The sequence below is a fragment of the Lycium barbarum genome, chromosome 2 (genome assembly GCF_019175385.1).
Source record: "Lycium barbarum isolate Lr01 chromosome 2, ASM1917538v2, whole genome shotgun sequence".
Taxonomy (NCBI): domain Eukaryota; kingdom Viridiplantae; phylum Streptophyta; class Magnoliopsida; order Solanales; family Solanaceae; genus Lycium; species Lycium barbarum.
In genome coordinates this window covers 93,897,004-93,917,369 of record NC_083338.1, presented here as the reverse complement: position 1 = coordinate 93,917,369, position 20,366 = coordinate 93,897,004, and the positions used below count along the sequence as shown (strand labels likewise).

Genomic DNA, 20,366 nt, shown 5'->3' with positions numbered 1-20,366 from the left:
TAAGATGTTGAAGTTGATTTGTATCTCATAGTAATAACTTTGATACTACTGCATTATTTATACTTGTAATAAAATCTTAGATTTTGTTTTTATGAGTTTCTTTATTCCTTTCTAACTTTCTTAAACTTCTAATGGGTTTTCAATATTGTTTTGTATTATTATGTTATTTTATTAATTAATAAAATAAAAGTTTAAAGATCCACGAGGCTTATCATCTCTCGAGGCTTACACCTCGCCCCATATCCTAAAATTTCCTGCTTCACGTTTCTGCCTTTTAAAAGATGTTATATTAGTATTTTTATTTTTGTATACTATTCAATCGTGTCATTTTATACCGTGTTGTTTGACTTGGTAGAAAATTTAAAAATAAAGAAAATTTATGCACTTTACCAAAAGTATCTTTAAAACTTGTGTTAGACATTTAGTGACATTTGTGTGATTGTAATAAGATCCCTAAGATCTATAAAGTGAAATATATGATATTAAGAAGTTTCTAAATATAAAATTTATTATTCTTGTTAAATAGGCTAAAAAAAAGGAAGACTGTCGTGTAACAAGAAAACATGAGGGTTAACTTATAAAATTTGGTAATAAGCAACAAAGGTTGAGGAAAAGCGGAAAGTAGGAATCTACTTTACATGTAAATTTGTAGTGTGTAAATATGAATTCGAAACCTCCATTTGGAACTTTGGAATGTTTGTGGGAAGAGAATGCTAACTGAAGAAACATACATAATCCGGCTTAAGCAAAGGATAACTTTTCGAGGCAACTCGGTTATGAATTGTGATACATATAAATAACAGGCTAATGACTATAGAAATGCTATGCACCGGAAGATAAAGGCGGTAATAACAAATACTTGGTCATGGCTGATTTATGCAACGAAGATGGTGGGCCCTTATGGATTAAAAGCTAGCATATATTTCCTGCATGATGCATTCAGTATATATGTTCTAATGCTGTGTTGTACTACTAATATCTTGTTGCAGGAGTTTCAAGATCCATTTCAGAAACGCCCCCTACTCATTACACACTCAAAATTCAGTCACTTTCTCTTCTGAAAAAGAACAATATTGAGAAATACACCTCTCCGTATTTTGAAGCTGGCGGCTATAAATGGTGCAACTTTATCCCTACTGGAATCAAATTAATATTACTAGTTTCTTGAGTTTTAAATTTGTAACAGTTGATTGGTTGTGCAGGAAGTTGGTGTTTCATCCTAATGGAAACAAAAACAAGAATAAAGCAGGCAAGCATGTTTCTGGGTATCTGATGATGGCGGACGCAACCTCACTTGCCCCTGCAGGTTGGGAGGTTCATGCTGCTTTTCGGCTCTATTTGCTTGATCAAAACAACGACAATTACTTGGTCCTCCAAGGTCTCTCTCTTACATCTACTTAATTTCTTTTTATACACATAATGAAGGAGAAAGAATCAAGTCTTCTTAATTACAACAACAGATACATCTAACGAAAAGGGAAGAAGATTCCATGCGATGAAGGTGGAATGGGGATTTGATCGATTCATGAGTCAAGAAGCTTTCAGCAATCCAGAAAATGGATATGTTGTAGATGATACGTGTGTCTTAGGAGCAGAGGTTTATGTATGTCAAGAAAAGTTCCCAGGTAGAGGGGACTGTCTCTCCATGGTGAAAGACCCCATTAGCTTTAAGCACACCTGGAAGATCGACACGTTCTCTGCTATTACTGCAGATTGTGAAGACTCTAAGACCTTCATAGCAGGAGAACATAAATGGTACAATCACTCGCTTCCTTTTCTCAAATTGTGTAACTCAATATGTATATATAATGGCTATTCGTATGAATGTATAAAACTAAAACAGGAAGATACAAGTATACCCCAGGGGAAAAGGAAGTGGCACAGGCAGCCACCTGTCACTATACTTGACATTGGCAGAACCAAGCAGCCTTTCTCAGGGCACTCAAATATATGCAGATTTCACATTGCGTATCCCTGATCAAAAATATGACAGAGATTACATTAACGAAGGTACTTAACATCAGTACAGTACTATAAAAGTTAATGATGTGAAGTGTTGAAAAGATTAAAGCAGCATTATTATGTCATCATCATTATACTACTTTTGGTTGCAGCCAACTATTGGTTCAGTGCATCACATACTTCTTGTGGATGGCCAAGATTTATACCGATTTGGTTATTCAATAACCGCTATCAGGTCAAAGGCGCTTGTGTTATAGAAGCTGAAATCACTGTGCATGGGCTACTAATAATATCATGCTTTAATTAGTACCTAGAATTTGATCATGACACCAACTATTGTACAGAGAATATTTCCTTTTCTGTTTGGACAGGCCAGATAGAAGAAAATTGAAGTCAGTCTCATTGTGACAAAATAATCTGCTTGTATCATCATGCCAATTTGGCAATCCATGCCAGTCCCAATGTTCCTTATCATATAGTTACGCATATGGACTACTACTATTTGGTAATTAAATCCATTTTCCGCGTTCTTGTTGTATCTATTAGTATTTGTTTAAAGTGAGGAAAATGATGCAAGGACACCTTTCTATTGCTCTTGAGTTGAGATAGAGCACAACCTGCTCGAACTTCAAATAACAAGTTTTATTCACATAACAGTTCAGTATTGGGAGAACAGGATGTCCTGATACTAAAAGTTAGAAATCAATAACATAAACAGAAAACAAAATCTTCATTTCAATGTGAAGTACACCAGAATTAACCATCAACTCTATTGACACAGTAATAAGTATTTAGTCATGCCTGGGTCACCTCGAAACTTCATAAACTCAATGACAGCTGACAATTATCAGTTTCAGAAAGACAGCTAGATGATTTAGGCAATCTAGAGTTCTATATAAAACAAATAAAATTATGTAGCTTGGACGCTCCAATATTGCATACTTAGCTCTCAAGTAGGCAGCAGCTCTGGTTTTTCCTCATCATTGTGGCTGTCATTGGACTGACTGGAAGCCATCATGAACTTTTCTTGTTCCAAATCATAAACTTTGTCTGTCATGCCTTCTTTCTGGTATGCAGCAATCATAGTAGAGTAAGTCATGAGATCGGGTCGACATTCTTTATCTTTCATTCGCTTGAAAACTCTCTCCATCTCCAGGACATCCTCGGCCTTTGCACACGCATAAATAACAGAATTGAATAAGGAAGTGTTTTCAGGGATCTCCAATTTCCCAGCTAATTGGACAGTGTTGATCACCTTATGGAAAAGGCCAGCATTTGCATATCCTCTGATGAGACAGCTAAAGGTCTTGGTGTCAGCTTTCATCCCTTCGGCACGCATTTGATCAAAGGTGTATTCCATATTCTTTGCGACACCTGCATCTGAGAACGCCTCAATGACATTATTGTATGTTGATGTTGTCCATGGGAATGACAGTTTACGCATGTACTCCATTACAGATGACATTTTATCATACATCTTTTTCTTCCCATAAGCACCAATGAGGATATTAAATGTCCGCGTTTCCGGCTCAATCCCAAAATTACGGCATTTTTCATACCATCTCTCCATCATTTCAATCTGCCCCTCGTTGCCAAATATGCCGAGGATAGTGTTCATAGTCCATACATCAGGTTGGCTGTCAGCACTCCCTAGCATCCCTAGAAGCACTTTCTCCATTTCTGCATACTTGCCTGCTCTACCATAACCACTCAAGACTATATTCTGAGTGACAGTATTAGGAACTATGGAACGTTCACCCATTTGTTCATAAAGGGACTCAACCAAATCAAATCGGCTAGCGTCCACACATGCCTTGATTAATATACTGTAGGTGTAAACATCTGGCTGACAATGAGGTAGCTCAATCATCGTGTGAAGAAGAGAAAATGCCTTGTCAAGTATGTTGCTTCTACAATAAGCACCAATCAAGGCTGTATAGAGTTCTGAAGTGGGTTCCACTCCCTCTTCAATCATTGAATCAAGAAGCTGCTGAGCCTGTCCTGGTTGCCCACATCTTCCAAGAAGAACAAGGAGCCTCATGTAAGTACCTTCTTTTGGTTGATAAAATGGCTGCTGCTTCAGCATCTCAAATACCTATAGGTACAAAAATTTAGTGCGACTCAATCCATGTTTGGAAGTAGAAAAAGTGAAGAGAGTTAAAGTTTCCACCCATTAGTCAGTGCACCATCAATGAATTTACCAAGGAAGAAAGTTATGTGAATGGAAAGCCAAAGTATCAACTGAATGCAGTCACCACTAAGAAATAGACTACATAAAATCAAGGATCCTCCTAATTTTTGCTGGTACTTTTAGGAAGGAGGAGATTGGAGAACAGGAGATCTCTCAAGTGCAAGAAATGTGAAGTAATAACACTGTCTGATCTTTTGACTAAGTGATCTACGGCAAGGAAGTCATTTTTAAGGAACTTGTTTTCCTAGAGAAAATGTTTTTCTGAAATTTTTGCCCAACCAAACATAAAAAAAATTGGAGCAAACACACCCCACCCCCCATCTTTACAGAAAGATGCTAAAGCTGCAGATAGCACTGAAATGGAAGCTAAATGATGCTAATATAAAGTGAGATAGCGAAAGAAGGTTGGATAACAAAACCAGAGTCGATAATTGTTTCAGCATAATATATACTATATCCTTAACTTATCACTCAAACCTAAAAAAAGAATAAGAAAGGGAACAAAACATGGATCTTATGTAAGAAATTGACTAGCTAATAGTATGAAGAATTAAATGAAAAAGACCTTGAGGGCTTGTTGCCATTGCTTTTTATTAATGGCATCAGAGAGAGCTTCAGGCACAGTATTGACCCAAGCATTAGCAGTATTCTTTCTATCAGATTTCCTCTTAATATTCTTGAGAGGGGCCCTCCTACCCTTGTTGTTGTTGAGGTGGGAGGTGGAAACCTCCGAGAAACCAGGGTATTCACCTTCTTTCCAGTGTTTCTTCTTCTGAGGAAATGTTACCGGAGAAGAAGAGGCTTTGGCGGCGACAGCGCAGCGAAGACGGGGAGCAGCAAGAGAAGTGGAAGTGGGGGTGGGTAGAGGAGAGGGGATAAGTGACGAAGACGAAGATAAGCTAAAGCAAGTGTTCCTCATTCCTCTATTCTCTCATTTGCAGCAAACTGAAATGCCACTCCCAAAATATCTCTTGTGCAAACAAGATTCAATATCTGAACAAGTAATGCTAATATTGACACTAAACTAAATCCTCTGAATTTCTCATCAATTTCCGTTTGTATTGATGTTTTCAACTTGAAAAGACTAACAAAACCTATCTTATCTTTTATGTAATCTGAATTTCATATAAAATACTCACAATAAGAAAAAGACGAGAAAACGACATACATGGTTAGGCTCAAAATGGTCCCTTAACTATACACTTAACAGTTTTTGTCCTTTAAATTTGTAACAAATTAATAAAAATGGTCCCTTAATTATGAGAGTATGTTAAAAATAGTCTCGTAAGTATGCACTTAGTAATTTTGGTCCTTTAAGTTCGCTAAAAGTTAACACTTTTAGTCTCCAACAAAATATTTATCTTACTTTGGTTATTAGATTTAAGGGAACTATTAAAAAAAAAAAAAAAAAAAAAAGGAGGAATTAGCAAGGACTCACACTTAGAAGTACACACTATTAAAATAAGGGACCAAACAGTGCAAAATCGAGGAAAAACAAACAGACTTGATAATGTTAGAAATACTGACTCGGAACATAAAAACCGACGGATTCTGTCAGTTAAACTGAAGGAGTCCATCAACTAAGTAAAACACACTAGACTCGAATTTTATTGAAAGCTCGGTATAAAAATAAATACTCTCATAGTTAAGGAACTATTTATGTCGTTTTATGAGGTCCCCAATTTAACGTGAATTTTCAATTACACACTTTATCGTATTATCTTCTGTATTATTATTAAAGTAAAATAAATCACACCACAGCAATTGAATTTGTAGCATAAAGACAGCACGTATCTTATAGTCTTTCTAAAATGTTTTTTTTATATATATAAACTACATGCAAGCTGGGTAAATTTTGCTCCAAGTACAATAGCCAACAAACCACGCAGTAAACAGCACTTGGCAAATCCCGTCCAACGAGTTCTGACTGAGAAGGTTGCTGGCGAGGAAAATTGATCTCAAAATCTCTCAATTGGAAAATCACTCGCTAAACCAACTCAGTGGTAAGTGTTTCAATCTCGTTCTTTTCTTTTTTTCCTTTTTCCTTTTTCCTTATTATTATCATCCCTTTTCTTCTTTGTGTTTTCTTTTAAAACTCACCAGCTGTCTTCTTCATCACACCACCATTGATATAAGGAGCTTCTATGTCAATTCTATATAAAATTATGAACACCTCGTGTTTCAACTTTTTTCTTATACCTCAAACCAAAATGACCGTTTAAATTTTCAGATCAGGAAAATAAGCTAATGCTCTGTTTTCTCGAGTCAGAAACTAGCGGAAGCTGAAGATGAGATTAAACAAAATAGGGGGGCACAAGTAGCTAAACTGAAATATTGCAAACTCCGTCCAAACTGGAATAGCAAAATTAGCAGAAAAATTGTGTGCTGAAATGCAGTCTGCAAACAATTTGCATTAAATTCCATATAATTTGACTACATATTTCCGCGAACTTGCAGATGCATCAACATATTCTACTATCCACACGAAAAAACAATAACCATAACTAGTAAGAGCTCCTCTAATAAATTACATTACAAATGGAATATAGTGACAATAAAATATATATTCCAAATTATATAACTGTGAAGAGAAAGTCATGGGTATCTATCTCTACATTCTTGTACAACCATTACACTAGTATTTAGCTGGAACCATACTTCAACTGCTCCCACCTGAATGGCTTGAACACGTAAAGAACCTCTGGTGAGCTTTTGAATAGCAAAGCTACACACACGCAGATGGCAGCAATTGCCACCATTGAGAGCATCGCCGGCCTGTATATTGCAACTTTTGTTGTTCCCATGTTTCCATTATAGAATTTCCCCTCACACTGTCTGCAATGTCTTTGAACTGGTTTCCTCAAAGACTTCTCGGTTTGTAGACTACCAACATTTACCGACTTATTATTATCTCCTAGTTTCTGCTTGAAGCTGCTGCTCAACAAAGTACCAGGGATATTGACAACAACATGCCCACTGCCTGACTTCTCATTGATTTTCTTCTGGACGATATGAATGTATGAGTAATGACCTCGCAGGGATGCATAATCATTGGGTGTCAATCCAGTACTGTCACAGGCATTTTTCCAAGCTTCCATTCCAATCTGAAGGAAACAATATTTAGTACCTTGAAAATAATAAGGAACCCAAAAATAAAAAGAACAGTTCTATGCCACAAACATCCTCTCCTTGTACTTGTATCAGTGCCACCAATTCAGTCATCAAACTGACAGCCATCATTTGACGATGATGCTGGTTAGAGAGCTCATTTAACTTATGACAATGATGAAACACGTTTAACTTCAGAAAGTAAGTCTAAGAGAAGACCATAGTTCATTTCACTTTCTCAACATACTTCTTCCTCTCTAGGTTAAGGGACTGTCATTCATCAACATAACTACAGGAAAATGCACATAATAAATTAAAGGGTATACCTGCCCAGGATCATCAATTAACGCCTCCAAAAGACTCTCGTACCCATCCAGACAAGCAACTATATGAAGTGGAGTCAAACCCCCAGGACCCACCGAATCAGGTATAAACAAGTAGCCACCATGACCTTGCTGCTTTTCTACCCCTGATTTGTCAAGTACTCCATGAGGACAGTATCTCAAGAGCATTTCTACCATGGACCTGCTGTTTCCCCTTACAGCTCGGTGAAGGACCGCAACCTCCCGCAAAGCTATGTCAAGTGATGAGTGTTCTCCTACATCTACAATGCCATTGAAGAAAATATCCAACAGTTTTTTCACAACAGCACACCAGGCACGGTCAGTAGAGAACTCAATAAGCCACTTGAACCGTCCAAAAGGGATGAGATTCAAATCAGAACCAGGACCCAATCTAATATTCAAGTGACTTCGGTGAAGCAGCCAACCCATCTCATGTATAAAGTCCAAAGCTTGGTCCTTAGCTTGTTCCTCAGCTCCTCCCAGGAAACCATCAGCTGTTTCGGCAACCTCAATAATGCTTTCTAGCGTACGAATTTCGGAACAAACGTCTTCCTCTGCAACTATAAAAGGGAAGAAGCTACTGCAAAGACCATGGTCCTCAACCTAGCCAAAACATGCAACCAACATTTCAGAACCGAATAAAGAGTATCATATATAGCAGACTTGAGTGCTAGCCATTGATATAGAGGTTTTACTTCAGTCAACTAGCTCATCTGGAGCAAGAAGTTCAAACCTGAAGTCTTGGTCAAATGGAAAGTTATACATGGTCTATAATAAGGGATCTAAGCAATTTCCTATAAGATGATATAACAATATCCAAGTTATATGAACTCATAAATAAACAGATTATCAATTAAAAATAAATATGAAATGTAAATGAGCATTCATCAAACTATGTCTGTGTTTCCTTCGCCACATAAGAACCAAAAGCAGATCCTTACCTTGAAGTCCTTCAGTAAAACTACGTGGAGCGTAACACTGAGGGTATTAGACGAAGCAGTAAATAAGAGCATCTAACTCCAATCAACGTAAACCATGGCTCCGCAAAAGTGGAGACAAGCAGATACATTAACAGTTTATAGGACTAAGGAAGAGAAAAATCACTTCACCTCAATGAACCCTCTGCCAGCAATATTTGGCATAAGACAAGGAAAGCTAAGGGACTGCATCTCCTCATGCTCAATATAAGAATCAACTCCACCCATCATATCAGTACAACTACCTTGCACAAGATATTTCCCTTCCAGGGCACATAGTAACCTTTAGCAGGACGTGCATATGACAAAATAAGTTCATTAGTTAAGCATGATCTAGTTATTCTAGGATGAAAAATTCAATGTCTGCTAAAGATACCTTGTAGTTGGTTGAGATAGGTTGAAGCCTTTAACCAAAAACTGAACCTCCTTAGAGAAGGATGCTGCAAGTGGTTTGATAATTGACAGCCTACAGCTTCTATGACTTTTAACCGGCAAGGGAGTATCCAGAACAACCTGCCCTATAGTAGAAAAACAAACTCTCAGTTTTCCTAGCAGAGACATAAGTGGTAGTAGAAGACAATAAGGAAACAACAGAACAAAAACATAGCAAGAACACAACAAAGGATCAGAATATATACCATTAAAAATAAATGCCACACGATGCTGCACTCTAGTATAAATCCATCCAGTTTTCCAAAATGAATCAGCGGATGCATTGAGAAGTTTGGTCAAACTAGAGCTAAGATCACAATAAAGCTGCAACGGGAGAACTATTAGGTGCTACATTTATTTCGCTAAAATATTAACAGCATGAGCTGGCAAAAGAACATCTTGCGGGTAACACAATCAGTAGCAGCTAAGCAGAAACCGTCCCTGATTTTTTTTTTTGATGAAATAATTGTTACAGAAACCGTCCCTGATTTAAACATCAGGCAATCCAACATCACAAACTCATTTATCAGCTCCATTTCTAAAGTTATGCATGCACTGTGAAGAGGTCGATCCAAGAATTCAAGTTACAGGCTGCCGAGTGGGCACCCACCGTTCCTTTGTGGCAATGGACTCAAAATTTAACATAAATATATAAATTTTAGAATTTATTATATTACATAGGTAGAGCTCTAGCGTAGTCAGTGGGTGTGTCTGCATTGCCAAGAGCCTATGTCCATGGAAGTGCCTACCTTTTGATGAATGTGAAAATAACTTATAAAAGCCAATCAGACCAATATCTTTTTCTATTTGTAAGTAGCAACACTTCTTCCTCCCACGGAATTACATTACATAATCCAAGAATGAAAAGAGGTTACCTCCTCCCATAAAGATTTATCCATCCGAAGATACATTGTCAATATGATGCATCCAGGTCTAATGTAGCTTTCAATATCTGTAGGACAGTGCGCTAACCAATCCAGAATCTGCAAATTGTTCAGAAAGAAATAAAATTTGGTGCACATTGAGAAGATAGAAGAAAATGTGAAAGTTGTAATGGCACACTATAGTACAGCAAGAATACCAAAATACCTGTTTTCGCAAGGTCGTAGGGAAGTCACTAGGATCTTTCCCGAAGAGTTTAAAAACAATTCGATCTGTGCGACTCTGAAAATCAGCCAAGAGCTATAGTTAAGAGGCAAATCATCTTTTGGCCATGTGCTCTATCAAGTCTTAAGAATCTAATTCATGGAACATTCTTCTCTGCATTTATCTACCACTAAAAGAGGCCAAGAGTGCAGTATATATACGCCTTTTCTACCAAAGTACAGATGAACCAAATTGTAAATCTCTCCTGGTGAATATGAGCATTTTCTGTTACAGACAATGGCTGCGAGAGTAAGGATTCAAACAGGGGGCCCTAGTCTACAAATAAGCGCACACGCCTAACCAGTTCTCTGGCAACTTGACAGCACAGTTATGTGCTAAATTTGTTGAAATGAACAAACAAGAAATGGCACAAAGGAATACTAGATCTTAAGATGTCTGGGTTATAGGTTCTTGCTCTAGTTCAGTTCCGAAGCAAAAATGGATAATGATGGAGGATTCAAGCACTTATGAATGAAGATTTAGGGAGTGCAGTGCCAGTCATTTGCGGTTACCAATGCTTGCTAGTAGATTGAAGATTGATTACAACTAAGAGAACAAAATTTCGAGCTAGATATCTATGTATGATCTATGATTCTATGTGCTGGTGGTGGGCCATGGCACGATTGCCGGCTTGCCACTGCTTTGCTGTATGGACAAAATGTCCCTTTTCTCATGCTTTCCTTCTCTTTTCCAGGGTTACTTTATTATCTTCAAAGTATCTAATTAAATCTGTAAGCAGCAAGTGGTCCAACTTTCAAATAGAAACCATTGCAAGTGTGATGTTGCTTTCCTCTATTTCCTCAAAAAACGAGGCCTAGTGTCATCCAATAACCAAAAAGTTCTAAAGGGAGGGTGCAAAAAGTGGAACCACAGAGAAGGGTCATGCTGAACTTACTCTATGTTCGTATAGGCATCATATACACCTACTGTTCCTAAATATAGAAAACAAAGTATGGAAAGACCCAGCAAAAAATATACAACAGATGCAAATACCATTAAAGGAGGATGAATAGATCTGATATACTTTTAGAGCAAATAAAGATATAACAGTTAGGGTCCTACAAAAGAATGGAAGACAACTAAACAAACTGCATCTCAAAATGATAGAAAACTGCAATAATAGGCTAATAGCACAAACTTCTACCTGAGCCTCCCCGCTGGAATTAGATGGCGAAAGGGTGGAGGTGGAACCTGAATTCCCACTTATCCTCGTAGGGCTTGACTTATGAGGTTCTTGAGATAACCATAGAGGAGATCCAGGATATCCATTACCTAGGTTCGCAATGGCATCAGGTTTATAAAGCTTTCCAATACCATCTTGAGAATCATCATAGCTGTTATTCAAATCAATGTTATTCAATTTTGTCCCTGCAAGCGAAGCAGTTGAAACATTTGCATTGGAAGGTATGCTTTCTTTTATACAGCAGAAAGAATCAGGTTGTGAAACAGAATGATTTTGCGGAATCCCACAATCAGCACTGCTCATTCCCACTCTCTTCTCTCTCACTTCTTGTGCAGGTATACTCGAGGATTGCCCAGCTGGCTGAGGAGAGTCCTGCAAATCAAAACAGTTAGAAGTTGCACAGATAACAGGGTCAATACCAAACATTTAGATCAAGTTCCAAACCTTGATACAATTCCCCCCAGATGTCCTTGCCTTTCGTAGATCTGGAGATGAAGACGACAGGCCAGGAACATTCTTCTCGTTAGTTGCAGTAGCTAGACTAGCTAGGTTTCTCAGCAGATGGGACAGTAGTTCCTGATCCTTAGTTTGATCTGAGTTATTGGCTGCATTCATTCAAACAGGAGAAACAGAAAATAACTCCTCAGCACATAAACACCAATCTCAAAATAGTAAGGGCAGCATTATGCATCTGCACATATTATCAGTATTTCTGTGGTACCCAAATGTTTGCAGGGATTTAACTACCACCAAAAGGCTCCCTAATGAAGCTCCCGCTTCTCTCTACCCCTCTATCCCAAATTCCAGCTAGTAACGGCTATTTCCAAATCACCAACGGTCGAATCCTTTCAATTTCCGGCACCATGAACCGCTCCGATGAACTATCTGGTCCCCATCTGACTCACCCCCCAGATCCCCCTGACCCAGAACTCATCCGAGAAAATAATACTACGTTTTCCCTCACTACGCAAAACAACAACACCATGGCATCTGAAGATTCAACCCCCAAAATCCAAAATCCTGCCTATGCTGGAGCATTAGGGCACAAAGTGGGTAATCGTACCAAGCTCAGAGTGAGATTACCACCAAGAAATTACGAGATGATTAATGTAAAAGCTGTGGTAATTTTTACAGATGAAGAACACAAACTCTTAGCCGAAACATGCCAATGGACAACTGTTGGGAGATTTGCCAGAGTCAGCCTTCGATTGACAAAATCAGAACAGCTTTTGACAAGGCTATTCAACTCAAGAGCACTGCTAAAATTGGAGCTAAAGATAAGTACCATGTTTTCATAGATTTAGACAATGAAGATGATTTCAATAATGTCCAATCAAGGAACTTTATTCAACTGGACAAGGATACGACTATGAAAATCTTGAAATGGACCACAAATTTCAAACCTGATGCTGAAACCACTTTAGCATCAGTTTGGATTAATTTGCCTGAATTACCTTGGCACTATTATGGGATGCTCTTTGTAGAATTGTTAGTCCTATTGGCACCCCCTTGTCATGGATAAGGCAACAACTACCAAAACTAGACCCACTACTGCTAAATTAAGAGTAGAGAGTGACCTTCCTACAATACTTCTCCATGAGATACAGGTAGAGATTAGAAAAATCAATATGGGAAGTTGGAAAATTTGATCAAAAAGTGGAATATGAAGCAATGCCATCTTATTGTTTCCACTGTCAAGTCCAGGGACACTCTGACGAAAGATGTTGTATGTTGAACCCAAACTTGCAAAGAAATTGAAAAGCTATTCCATCTACTAGTTATGAATAACCAGTAGGACAGAGAAACAAGGATAGAAACACCAATAATTTCACCAACAGGCAGAAGAACAATGCTACTGGAACACCTATTGAAGCAGCTCAAAAGAAATCTACAGGATCTCACACCCACAATAATACCAAGGAGGGGTGGACAAATGTTGAAAGGAGAAAAGGAAGAGGGCAATACAGCAATGAAAAGGAACAAAGTATTTACGAGGAAAAGAAGTATTTACGAGGAAAACAACAAGACTGAAGAACAATCAAGCAATGCTATAACACAGAATGGCAACAACAGGAAAGGAAACAACAACTCCTTCAATGTGTTACAAGAGGCAAATGAAGAAGAAGAAATGACACAGAATGCCAACCAAGGAGATCAGAGTAACAATCAAGACCGGGCAGTTGAACTACAGTCCCAGATCAGAACCACAATATGGCACAAAGTCTGAAGGAAAAGGAAAAATAAGAGCAAAAGACAAAGAAAAGAAACAGCAGACAACTCTGACATCAGGACACTGAGGAGCAATGCCCAACAAAGAAATAATAAAAATGACACAGAAATGGAAATTGACACTATCAACCTAGTCAATTTTGATGCGAGGAGTAATAGCCAATTGAAGAAAACCAAAAAGAGATTTGTCAAGCAGGCCTCCAACCCAGAAGATATCATACTAGATGGAGAAAAAAGAGAAACCAATTGTACCATAACAAAGGAGAGACAACCAATGGAACTTTTTAAGACAAGTAAGGGAAAATGACAACTTTCAACTGCATATGGCACAAGGATATTCCTTTCAAGATTTCTTTCCTGAACTGGAGGGCTATTAAAGATAAACTTTCCACTGAGGAAAAAGTTTCAGGATTTGGGATCAATACAGGTGCTACTTGTCACTGCTGCAGTAATCCCAACAACACCAATACAGAAGCAGAAGATAGAACACCTATCAATAAAGGGGAGCATGCAAGGAAAATCTGGAATTATTTTGCTAATCCTCTTGGTATTGATCACAGAAATAGAAGCCTGAAGCTTCTACTCCTGAGTTGGTGGAACTTCAAATTACTCAACAGCATTGCTAAGTTCATTACTAGAGTCCTTCCAATGATCATATGTTGGGAGCTGTGGAAATCCAGATGTAGCAAGAAATTTGAAAACATCACCCCTTCTTTTTATAGAACAAAAACTAATATTCTATCTTTCCTTGTGCAGGTAACCAGTAACAAGTTTGGAAAAGCTAGAATAGGAGAAAACTGGAGGGAAATTTGTCGAGCTTGTGATGCAACAATCCAATAGAAAACTAGTACTATTGTAAGATGGATAAAAGTATAAAACCAAGAGCACAAACTGTCAACATCAATACTGATGGGAGTTGCATAGAAGGAATTTGTGGAGGTGGAGGCATAGTCAGAGATAGCAATGGAAAGTTCATATTTGCATACTCCATACCTTTGGGAGTTGGAACAAGTAACATGGCTGAAGCAGCAACCATGCTTTTTGGAATGTAATGGTGCTCTAACAATGGCTACAGAGCAGTCTGGGGTGAAACAGACCCCCTTCTAATAACTAAATGTGTAAGAAGGGAGTGGAAAGTACCTTGGAGAATAACTAACAACATAGCTGACATTCAGAGTTTAGTTGAAGAGCATGGATTTACAATCAACCACTGCTTTAGGGAAGCCAACCAACCTGCGGACAGATTTGGCTAACCTGAGCCATAGATTTGATGAAATCCAAGTGTTCAACTCTTTTGCTGATCCTCCTAACAACATCAAGGGCTTGATTAATATGGACAGATGGAACCTTCCATCATTTAGGATCAGACAAGCAAAACCTTCTCAAATAGTCTATGATCCCCCTTGATTAGTCTACTTTCTATTATGTTTTGGTTAGTCTTAGTAGTTTAGGCTCAGCTCAATGATCATGTACAAAGTTTGGGATGCCAAACTCAATACTGTAACTTTTTGCACATAAATGATCAATGGAGACAATGTTTAATCAAAAAAAAAAAAACTCCCTAATCTAATCAAGAAGTCCCAACTGCATCAAGCTAAGCTCAATCTCAAAGGAGTATTATCACAAGTTAAAGGTTTCATGCATACATCTTCCACATAAATACGTCAATAACCTTCCAACAGGATTAACTCAGGATACTCGGCAACATATAAAAATTAACACTACAAACCGCAAGAAATCGACAAAAACCCTTAGATGCTAATTGTGGTTCTAATGAATTCCTTCTGCTCCAGGTTATTTGGGTGATGTTTAACCTAAAACCAACTTTGGAAGGTCAAAATCACCTTTCATCTAAATTAGAACTCCATTAAGTAGTACTCATCCTCTACGTTAAAGGTTTATCAGAACAGTCTTGAGTTCAGCATATTTGAGAAAGATAAAAACTATTGCTACACAGTAAAGCATTTAAATAGAGTATCTCACTTGCTGATCCTAAAAGCTTCTCATGAGATGCTATAGTTTTTCCTCTATTCCTGATCAGTGAATGTGAATGGCAACAAACAAACAATTCCTCTTTTTTCAGTTGTAACGCTAATTCAGATTAACTCTAAACAAGTATTTGGTGGAAGTTACTTTTGGACATGATTAAAGTTCCCAAACCAGGTTAAAGTTATGACCACTCACTCAGTGCCCCCACATACAACAAAAAATAATGTCTTCTCAAACACCCTTAACAAACAAGTGTTCAGAAGCTCACCTGAATGAACACCAAAAAGAGTAATAATCTCGACCTACAGTCTACTTGTGCCTGACACTCAGGACAAAAATTCCAAGTCTCCTGATTATATATCATCAGACAATTATTCTAAAGTCTAATTTCCAGTAAAGAATGGCCACCCCTCAGATATAATTCTAACAGGAATACTTTCCAACAATAATTGGCAGTCAGGGAATAGGCTGCACATTGGAATAGATGGGTCACACCTGCAATACTCTTGGCAATTTGTCCTTTCCTTCAGTAACTACACAACAACTTCTTCAAAGCATGTCTTGACAAGGCTTGTAAGTAAGTTGCAAAAAATTAGTTTGCCAATCTAAAGTTGCGTCAAGTAATAGCATGCAATCATTAGTATGCACTTACAAAATTTCAAAGAAATTTCACATACAAAAGTTTCAAAAAGAAAATAAAGTTCCTCCGGAGTTAAGGTGTTAGTCAACAAGATAGGTTCCATTGACGAGACCATTCTATTGTTATCACCAACATAAATTATGGTGGTGAAAATTTTACTTCGATCTTTCCAGAGAATATGGTTCTAAAGTTTCTACTTATCAGCACTGCTAGCAAATATTCACATGATCATTTGTGTTAGTATTTGGAAACAGTTGCCCTACCTTTCAAGGTGGGGGTTAGGTCTGCGTACACTCTACCCTCCCCAGACCCCACATGGTGGGATTATACTGGGCTTGTTGTTGTTGTTGTTGTTGTCGTCGTCGTCATTTGTGTTAGTAAGTTTTCTCAATTCGGCAGAAAAACTAGAATCTCTTAATTTTTCCATTGTCTTGTCCACATCTTGTAATCAATGTACAATTCCTGATGAATTAAGGATTGCTATCCCATAGTTCAAATATATACCCTCAACAAGTCCAAGATTTGCCATAGATGTTGAAGTGTGTGATCAACTCATCTAAAATTTTAAGTTGTTAGAGCAAGCACACTTTTATTTGTTTTCAAGACGCCCCCTCAGGTGCAGGTTTGCTTCTTTTTTATGAGCCAAGTAGGAATTCTTTTTAATAATAGGTGACGGTGAGACTCGAACCTAAGACATCTGTCTGCTCTGATACCATGTTAAAATGTGTGACCAACTCATCTAAAAGCTTAAGTTGTTAGAGAGAAAACTTCTATTCATTTAATTATGTCTTCAACAAAAAGAATCTATATCCTAGAAGAAACATGCAAGTCACGAACTACTCACAGCTAAAGTTTTGCTGTAACGTTTATGGATATCCCAGTTAGGCTTTTCTCTATAAAGTATATAATTTTATTAAAGTTGTGTGAATCCCCATATACAAGTAGTACAGCAACTGGTAGAGAAACCTAGACTAAAAATTGGTTCTCTACGAAAGTCACCCAATCATCTATACATACGAGTACCTCATGGGTGCACCAAAAAGAAACTAAGACACCAAAGCTACTCTTCATATGTACAAAATCATTCTCGACCCTTTCAAAAGATCTCATATTCCTCTCTCTCCACTCTACGCACATAAGAGCCAGTGGGGCTATATCCCATGCCTTGGGTCTTATATTTCTCCTTTATTGTTCTCCGTTGGATATTCAGTTAGTTCAAAGTACATCAAGCGCTTGCCCCAGAACGTGCATTATGGAACTCTGACCATCACACTTGAGGGAGCCTATAAGCATGCCTTACACTATAGCTAGTAACTAATCAATTTGGTTGTATGTCTTTTCCGCAGTAAAAATAAATTATACTAAAAATGCAAAGACAAGTGTGGTTTGGCTAGACACTTACAGTGTATATTCGCCAGTATCCTCAGCAAACTAATTAATAAGTAGCTACTACCCTGCTCATCATTCACAGAGGCGCCGTTAGCTACATTTTCTGGATGTGTCTTTCTTCTCCGTTTATTGTGACCTGCTAAACGCCTACGACAACTCCGCTTCCCCTCATCAAACTCTTGCAGAACATGAAACCTGCCCAAAGGTACTCAAAAACAACCAAAACTCAATCAGATCCAAACATATTTTCAGATAATTGCAGTATCATGGATCAGGACACATTACATCAAACATAGACAAGTATGCTATAAGATAGTGCTACCAACTACCGTTTACTTCTTGTTGTAAAAAACCAACGAATCAAGGTTACCCAAAGTTATAATTCTACCAATACTAAATAGGCTGCTACCAGTAGAGATAATCAAAGAAAGCCTAGTTGAAATCTAACCTGCTGCACTGCTGACAAAACCTCTGCATAACATTTCCAACCAAAGCTTTAGCAGCTTTAGAATGCACATCACACACTTTATGTCGTCGATGATAATCCTTAGCATTGCTCAAATCAACTTGACAATCATCAACTTGACATACTGAACGATACGAAGAAGGCCCAGCAACTTTAGTCTTCTTCCCACTCTTGCCTTCCCATTTTTCCTCCTCACTTTCAATTATTGGATACAACTGCCCACCAAGCTTTAAATTAAGCGACGGAGCTTCATCATCACTTTCACTTACAACACCCCGTCTCCTTTTCTCCAATTCCTTCCTTCCCTTGTCATATCCCAATGCCATTTCATCAGAACTATTGGAGACACCAGGAATATCTGATCCTATGGGGAACAACTGTTTGCTCCGACAATCAGACGGCACGTAACTCAGTGGAGCAGCTGTAAACAAATCACCATCCCACTTCCAATCATTTAAGTCCCATTCCATAGCCTTTTTTCCACCTGCCCCCAAATCTGGCACAACTGGACCATAAAACTGGTGAATCTTTCCCCCAAACTTGGCCTCCATTTCACCAAACACCTCTATTGCACAAAACCCCACATAAAATTTACATTACCCAAAAGGCTTCAAAGGAAAAAGGAAAAAAAAAAGTCTTGCTCACCAAACAGTAAACCCCAAATGAAAATTGATCTAAAAAGAAGAAAATTATCTCAGAAATAGAGGGGGAAAATGCTATTTTTAGCTTATTGAAACTTAAACAGAAGGAAATAAAAGAGAGCAGAACAGCACTAACCGGCATAAATCAACACATACATGGACCTGAATAATAACTAACCGCATGTCCAAAATACCTTTTGATTACTCCACCTACATTTCCACAATTCACAAGCCAAAACGTAGGCGATAGAAGCGTTACTTTAGATCGCCCGAAATATAGATAAGCTGTAATAATAAAACAAAATAAAGGAGGAAAACAAAGGTGCTTTGGGGACAGAAAAACAAAAATTATGGAGGCTGCCTTTTTTTTTTATTTTTATTTCACCAATGAAGAGGGCTTTCTTTATTGGAAAAAAAAAACTGTTAGTGGTAGCGTACTAACTGTGGAGATAAAGTGTGTAAGTAATAAATTCAGTGAAAGCCATACGTACTACTGCCAAATGGTACATGGTGACAAATTAACACATGGTGCGTACGAGCACGCTTTTATTAGTTTTGACTACTATTCCTAAAGATAAATTATTTCTTTAGAAGTTTTGTTGTTAACTTTTTTTTTTTTAATAAGAATCTTCTCAATTATTACTCAAATTAAAAGCAATGCATCAAAAAAAGAGATGTGAAACATGAATTATTAGGATAAAAAACTATCATTCCTACCCGTTTATGAAAATGTTGTTTGGTTTCAATAAATAACTTAAGATAAAGAGTTAAATTTGTTCCTAAACTATGCGAAATCGAATAAATTTGCCCTTATGTAATAGTTGGGATCAAATATGTCCCCATCGTACTAGTTGGGGGTCAAAATGTGCTCCTGAACTATGTGAAGTGGAACAATTTGTCCTTATTTTTAAAATGGTAGAAGCTTAGCACTCGGTGAAACCACGTGTTACACAATTAAGAAGTTTTTTTTTTTTTAACGGAGGGTAAGTTTGAACCTTTTGCATAGTTCAAGGCAAATTTGATCATTCCCTCTAAATTTGAGTTTTATACTTTTTTTGTTCCTCCTTTCTCTATTTCCATCACTACCTCTACCACCAATCACCCTTTCTTCCTCCTTCCTCTTTGTCTCCCACCATCATCTTTTCTTTCCCTATCCTTTCTCTTTCTCTTTTCCTTCCATCTCACCCCACCGTCACCTACACCACTAGGACTTCGAAAGGAAATGCGCTAAACAACTTGAACATGCAATATAGAATACTATTTTAATGTAGATGTATATCCACGTAGGGGTTAAAGGAGGAAGAAAGGGTGATTGGCAGCAAAGGTAGTGGTGGAGAGAGAAAAAATAAAAATACAAAAACTCAAAATTAGGGAGAAGGGTTAAATTTGCCTTTGAACTATGCGAAAGCTTCAAATTTACCTTCTGTTTAAAAAATCAATTCTTAATTGTGTGACACATGACATCACAAAGCGATAAACTTTCACCGTTTAAAATAAGGGTAAATTTGTTCCATTTTGCATAGTTTAAAGACAAATTTGACCCCAACTAGTGACGGCAAAAACATATTTGACCCAAACTATTAATAGAGGACAAATATTTTTCATTTCGCATGGTTAAAAGGTGAGATTTTTCCCAATAACTTGTAATGAAAGTAAAATGGTATGTACC

General features: G+C 37.7%; 3 protein-coding genes across 4 annotated transcripts; 1 reads left to right on the top strand and 2 right to left on the bottom strand.

Annotated features, from left to right (window-relative positions):
* Window positions 1–733: 733 nt before the first annotated feature.
* On the top strand, window positions 734–2,280 carry LOC132626636 (uncharacterized). Its single transcript, XM_060341567.1, has 6 exons — window positions 734–890; window positions 990–1,119; window positions 1,203–1,378; window positions 1,461–1,755; window positions 1,844–2,010; window positions 2,115–2,280. The coding sequence occupies exons 1-6, from the start codon at window positions 866–868 to the stop codon at window positions 2,267–2,269; spliced, it is 948 nt and encodes a 315-aa protein (XP_060197550.1). The 5' UTR covers window positions 734–865; the 3' UTR covers window positions 2,270–2,280.
* LOC132626635 (pentatricopeptide repeat-containing protein At3g06430, chloroplastic-like) lies at window positions 1,754–5,265 on the bottom strand. Of its 2 annotated transcripts, XM_060341566.1 has the most exons (3): window positions 4,719–5,265; window positions 2,905–4,057; window positions 1,754–1,974 (listed from the first exon to the last, which is right to left on the bottom strand). In XM_060341566.1, exons 1-2 carry the CDS (start codon window positions 5,070–5,072, stop codon window positions 2,912–2,914), a joined length of 1,500 nt encoding a protein of 499 aa, XP_060197549.1. In that variant the 5' UTR covers window positions 5,073–5,265; the 3' UTR covers window positions 1,754–1,974; window positions 2,905–2,911. The 2 variants fall into 2 exon arrangements, with proteins under 2 accessions (XP_060197549.1, XP_060197548.1); XM_060341565.1 differs by lacking the exon at window positions 1,754–1,974 and having other exon boundaries at window positions 2,674–4,057; window positions 4,719–5,264.
* Window positions 5,266–6,531: 1,266 nt separating this feature from the next.
* LOC132626633 (squamosa promoter-binding-like protein 1) lies at window positions 6,532–19,121 on the bottom strand. Its single transcript, XM_060341564.1, has 12 exons — window positions 18,834–19,121; window positions 18,039–18,621; window positions 17,604–17,785; window positions 11,788–11,948; window positions 11,305–11,715; window positions 10,104–10,178; window positions 9,890–9,997; window positions 9,221–9,338; window positions 8,959–9,100; window positions 8,715–8,865; window positions 7,588–8,208; window positions 6,532–7,257 (listed from the first exon to the last, which is right to left on the bottom strand). Exons 1-12 carry the CDS (start codon window positions 18,853–18,855, stop codon window positions 6,796–6,798), a joined length of 3,036 nt encoding a protein of 1,011 aa, XP_060197547.1. The 5' UTR covers window positions 18,856–19,121; the 3' UTR covers window positions 6,532–6,795.
* Between the last annotated feature and the right edge of the window lie 1,245 nt (window positions 19,122–20,366).